The 6,000-nt window shown below is 48.6% G+C and overlaps 1 protein-coding gene across 1 annotated transcript in view; it reads left to right on the top strand.

Moving 5' to 3' along the window:
• The first annotated feature begins 644 nt into the window (after positions 1 to 644).
• The window catches only part of SLC37A2 (solute carrier family 37 member 2), a 67,586-nt gene continuing 62,230 nt past the window's right edge, over positions 645 to 6,000 (top strand). The window contains 1 exon segment of the mRNA XM_081843419.1: positions 645 to 1,030. Within this exon segment, the coding sequence (XP_081699545.1) occupies positions 972 to 1,030 (59 nt within the window). The 5' untranslated portion in view covers positions 645 to 971.

Genomic DNA, 6,000 nt, shown 5'->3' with positions numbered 1-6,000 from the left:
ATCAATTCTTAAGGAAATCAGCCCTGAGTGCTCACTGGAAGGACAGATCCTGAAGCTGCAATACTTTGGCCACCTCATGAGAAGACCCTGGAAAGACCCTGATGCTGGGAAAGATTGAGGGCACAAGGAGAAGGGGACTACAGAGGACGAGATGGTTGGACAGTGTTCTTGAAGCTACGAACGTGAGTTTGACCAAACTGCGGGAGGCAGTGGAAGACAGGAGTGCCTGGCGTGCTCTGGTCCATGGGGTCACGAAGAGTCGGAAACGACTAAACAACAACAAGGTCTGGCACTACCATCTGTCAGGGATTCTTTAGCTGCGTTGCCTGCATTGAAGGGGGTTCGACTTCCTTCCAACTCTCCAATTCTATGATCCTATGAACAAATTCCTAAGCAAACAAAACGAGAACAAGCGTGTTCCGCTGCAGGCAAAATTAGATTGCTTAGCAAATGAAGCAAGGAATAAAAGTTGCCAGCGTCGATTTCTGACGCTGAGGACAACACCAAAAAAAGCTCTCGCTTTTCCGAGGCGAGGCGGCTGGTGGTGCTCCAAAGCATCCGAGCAGCGTGAAAACCTGACAGCCATTCCCGGTGGCGCAGTTGCCGCCTCCCCGTCTTGGCTCTGCGCTCGGGCGCGCAGCATGTGATTCCGGGCCGGCCAGAGCCAGGGGAGGGGCTGCCGGGGCGGCCTCTTCCTTCTCCCGCTTAGCCCTGCCCGCGCCGGGGCGGGGAGGCTGCCTGAATCACGGGCATCATGTGCCCGATGCCCGGGCTCCAGCGGGGCATTTAAATGCCAGCGGGCGCCGGGCCCGGAGCAGCGCCAGCTTCCGCCACCATCTCCGCCGCCGGCCCGAAGCAGACGCCCGGCCTGATCCATCTCGCCCGGAGAGAGACGACGATTGCGCGCTCCTCGTCCGGGTCCTGCTTCGCGTCCGTCGCCGCGCTGTGCGCCCTCGCCGAGACCGCTCGCCATGAGAGCCATCCCCGCGCCCGGGATCCGCTTCCTGCGCTCCTTCTCCAGGGACAGCTGGTAAGAAAGGGCGATCCGGGCCTCGCCGGGCCGGCTGCTGCTTGGGGCGCCCTCGGGGCTGGCGACGCGACGCGACGCGCCTAGGCTGGGCTTGGAGAGGTCCCCTGTCTGCTCCGGCGAGAGCGCTTTCCCTGATCCTCTCTCGCCTCCCTCGATTGGCTCAGCGACGGAGGGTGGAGAGAGAGGGGGCTTTATATTGCTGCTGGGGTGACAACCCCCCCCCCCCACAATGGGTTTGGGGATCTGGGTTTAGGCTTGGAATTGAGCCGGCCTGGAGAGGGGGGAAAAGTGTTTGCTGCATCCTCCTCCTGATACAAGGGTTTGGTTTTTGCTTTCTTCCTTTTCTTTTTCCTTTGTGTGTGTGTGGCGGTGGTGGTAGTTTATCTCAAACTGGTGGGAAAAAGAGCACGCTGACTCAGAGAAACAAAGCCCAGCTGTGTGTAGAGAAATGCCGCAGAGAGGCTTCTGGCTGGCTGCAGCTCAGCGGCGCGCAGCACGTGCCCTGCATGCAAAAAGGCTTCAGGGTTCAGCGCCAGCATCTCCAGGTAGCGTTGGAAAGGACAGGAGGTGCAGACAATAGCGTGCGAGATGGGGCCTGGCTGGGTTCATTTGCAGACACACAAGGCCCTTTGAAGCCTCTCTTTTCCCTCAAAAGAATTCTGGGTGCTGCTGTTTACCCCTTACAGAGTGGCAGTGCAGGGCAGATGCTGACGATATGGTTTTCCTATCTGTTCTTATTGTATTTTGTTCGTTTCAGAATTTGAACAGCTCTGCATTAAGTGTGTGTGTAGAGAGAGAGAGAGAGAGAGAGAACGCAGTGTAAGAAAATAGAAGATAATGTTCAGAACATTATGTTAAGAACATGAAACTGGCAGGAATTAAAAACTGCAGGAATAAAATGGACTAATAACTTGGGGTGGCTTGAGGGGAAAGAAGCGTTTTCAACCAACCAACAGCAAAAACATAATGTTGGGGCTTGCATTTCTTTCTAGAAAGAGAATTTTGGAGAACTGGTGCCACAGTGTTGAAATCAAGGTTGCAGTGCACTTGGTGGCACATTTATTCTGTAAAGTGGGCTGCTAAAGTGGATGAGTTACAGGCACTAAGGCTCACCTGCCTCACAAGGTTGTTGAGAGAAGGAACACCCTGTATGCTGCCTTGAGCTCCCTGGGCTATAAATATAATGATTTGTGGAGAGATAGGAAACCTGTGGCCCCCCAGATGTTGCTGGACTATAACTCCCATCATCCCTGACCACTGGCTGTGCAGGGATGGGAGTTGTAGTCTAGCAAATCCCAGGTTCCCCAAAATGTTTGACTGGCTTTTGTAGGAAAGATCTGCTATCAAGATACTAAATTCTGGAAGACTTCTGCATGAGGGTTTTCCATTTGCAATCCAAATGGGATTTCCATTCTTCTGCAACATTTTTCCAGATATATTTCTCCACAGGAATTTTTCTAAAGTAGATGCAAAACGTAGCAGTGGAACCAGCCCAGAGTTGTGACAGAGTTAATTTTGGAAGCATTTAGATCTACAATCCTAAATTATTCTTAAAACTGAGCCTTAAAACTGAGCGGTATGCTGCTGTTACTCCATCCATTTACACTTCAAAGTTATCATTTTGCAGATTGGTCCGCGTTGTATCAGCTTCTTGCTGGTTTCAGAAGTACATTGTCAAAGTCTCTCATTGCTAGTTTATACGGAGTACCCAGGGCTTGCATTTTCACTTTTTTGTAATTTATTTTCCGTATTATAGATGGTCTTTTGAGGCTGCCCCTCTCACGCTAGCTCCCAGCATGTTACAAACAATCTAAGTAATAAAAACATAACAATAAAAAACACAGCAACAAACCTAACAATCCTCAAAGCAATATTATAAAAAAACAATTATCAGTAGGCTCAAATAATACAAGTGTAAAAGCAAACAGAAAAAATTGGGGACAGAAAAATACCAACATAAAAATGAATTTAAAGCAGTTTGGTTTTTTAAAAAATTCTTAAGCAGGGAGTTCCATGGGCATGGGGCAATCACGAAAAAGGCCCTGTCTTCTGTGGCAGCCATTATAATGCTTCATGGTGTCAAACCAAGAAACAGGGCCTCAGAGGCTAAGCCTAAGACTTGGGCAGGTTTATACAAATAGTCTTTCAAGTATTTTAAGGCAGGGTTGGGGGACCTGTGGTTGTCCTGATGTTGTTGGACTACAACTCACTTTCATACCAACCACTGGTCATGCTGACTGGGGCTCATAGAAGTTAAGAGTCCAGCCACATCTGGAGAGCCACAGGTTCTCTGTTCCTGGTTTAGAGCTTTGAACCATCACCACTTTAAGTTGGGCCCAGAACTGAAGGAGCTGATGCAAAGTAAACTTTGCCTGCTGTGCTTGAGTCAGCTACATTTTATCTCGTTCACACAGGTGTTGAAAGGAAAATAAGTTCAGGCTGATTGCATGGTGCTGGAAGAGGCTCTTATGTTTACCTGGCTTCACTTAATCTTGAGAGGATATCACATCACCTGCAAGAGACTATCTAAATCTCAGTTTAATTACTCCAACCACAGGGGTTATACTGCCTTTCTTGGGAAGCAGTTGCAGACATTTCCTAACAGAAATTACACTTCGATCTTTTGATGTCCAATTGCTACACTGTGTGACCCACATGATTCAGTTTTCAGTCGTGTGTTTGCAACACTGAATAGTTCCACCCCCACATGCTTCTGTATGCCATTGTTCAGTAACCAGGTCATCTCACTGCAGCCCCGTTTTACAAAATGAATAGAATAAGCTTCCAATGAATATACACAAGCAGAACACTTTGGGACTAGCCAAGGCATTTTGCATACTTTTGGGGTTTTGTTTTTTTGTAAGTACGTAACTTTCTTCTAATTTCTACGTGGATATTCATTTCTTGATGCTTGCAGGGTCAAAGCAGTAACTTGCATTTGTTAACGAATCTCTTCGGGGGAAACACACCCGACTCCATCCATTCCATACCAGACACTGTTTTTCGGGGGGGGGGGGGGGTTGCACGCTAATCTACAAGAGAGCAAGTTGCGCTTGTGTTGCTTTCGAATGCTAGACCCCAGTTGGGGTGGCCCTGTGCCCTACCTTACAGAGGATAGTCCTTTACCTTTATCTGAAGGGCTGTTAGAGGGAAGTCCTCTATTTGAATTGTCATCAGGTCCTCATCTGGTTTAAAGATAACACATCACAAGGAGGATGGGCTCTTTAAATTGCCCATCCACAATCAGCAGCTGGACACCAGACTGAGCAGAAACATGGATCACCTAATCCCAGCCTCCCCTGCTTTTTGATTCAGATTATTCCTCTCTAAATTTGCATCTAAAAGGGACGCAGGTGGCACTGTGGTCTAAACCGCAGAGCCTAGGGCTTGCCAGTCAGAAGGTCGGCGGTTCAAATCCCCGCGACGGGGTGAGTTCCCATTGTTCGGTCCCAGAGCCTGCCAACCTAGCAGTTCGAAAGCACATCAAAGTGCAAGTAGATAAATAGGTACCATTCTGGCGGGAAGATAAACGGCATTTCCGTGTGCTGCTCTGGTTCGCCAGAAGCGGCTTAGTCATGCTGGCCACATGACCCGGAAGCTGTACCCCGGCTCCCTCAGCCAATAAAGCGAGATGAGCGCCGCAACCCCAGAGTCATCTGCAACTGGACCTAACAGCCACCTTTAAATTTGCATCTATATTAGCATGTCCAGGTTTTATGGAAATCAGTGCCCTCTTTCCCCTCTTGTTCATCAATGTAAAAGCAGCTGCCCATGCCCTGAACTATACTTGTGGTTGATTCCAGCAGTCTTCAAGTTAGTCAAGAATATAAGAGAAGCTTGTTGGGTCAGGCTAGTGACCCATCTAATCTGGCATTCTTCATCACAGTGGCCAACCAGATGCCTGCAGGATTCAAGCACAAGAGCCCTCTCCCATCTTGTGACTCCCAACAACTGGCATTCAGAAGCATCCCTGCCTCTCTCTGACTGTGGAGGCAGAGCAGATTCATCCTGGCTAGTGAGGGGATGCAGGTGGCACTGTGGTCTAAACCACTGAACCTCTCGGGCTTGTTGATCGGAAGGTCGGCGGTTCAAATCCCCCCTGATGGGGTAAGCTCTCATTGCTCTTCCCTCACCAAGACTAAATGATTGTTTTTTTAAAAAAGGCATTGGTAGAAACAATCATATTAAGAGGGAGTATCAGTCAAAGACTCCCTTAAGTAAATTATTCTTTGCTGCTTTTGCAAAAGTAAAGCTATTCCAAATCTTGGGTGCTTCCCCCGCCATGGTTCTGGCAGCAGAGAAATCTTTCGCAGGGCCTCCAATGGTGAGTGAAATTGCCAATCAAGCTTATATGAAGGAAGGCAACTCTTGAGAAGAAAAGGAAAAAAAGGCAATTCAAGCAAAAATTCTAGAAGGAAGTAAGAAAAACAAAAACAAAATCCCAAAGAAGACAACTAAAACAAAACTTTACAAGCTAGGCCAAAGGCATGTTAAATAAAAAAATGTGAGTAGAGGCCTCTTGCATCAGACCAAAAGCCCATTTAGCTCAGGGTTCTGTTTTCTATAGTGGCCAACCAGACATTTATGCAAAGCCTAGGAGCAGGACACAAGAGCTCTGCTAGTGCTCCCCAGCAGCTGAGGGCAGTAGCCAAGAAAAGGAGTTTGGCTGGTGCAAGAACTTTTGTCTCTGCAACAAGACTTCCCTTCCCCTTCCCCTTCGCCTGCACCCATTAAATCTGTTTTGGGGTTACACCCTACCCCTCTAGAGCAGATTTGTAGATGGTGTGCAGAGAGGAAGGAGAGAGAGAGAGAAAGGAAGTTCCATTCTCCATCATGCCAGTGGGAATCCTTCTGCTAAGGGAAGTACTTGGAAGTATGCGGGTGGCGCTGTGGTCTAAACCTCTGAGCCTCTTGGGCTTGCCGATCAGCAGATCGGCTGTTCGAATCCCCGCGACGGGTCAAGCTCCCGT

This window comes from Podarcis erhardii (assembly GCF_964252035.2).
Source record: "Podarcis erhardii genome assembly, chromosome: 16".
Taxonomy (NCBI): domain Eukaryota; kingdom Metazoa; phylum Chordata; class Lepidosauria; order Squamata; family Lacertidae; genus Podarcis; species Podarcis erhardii.
Note: the sequence above shows the minus strand (reverse complement) of the source record. Positions and strands in the feature narration are given on the sequence as shown.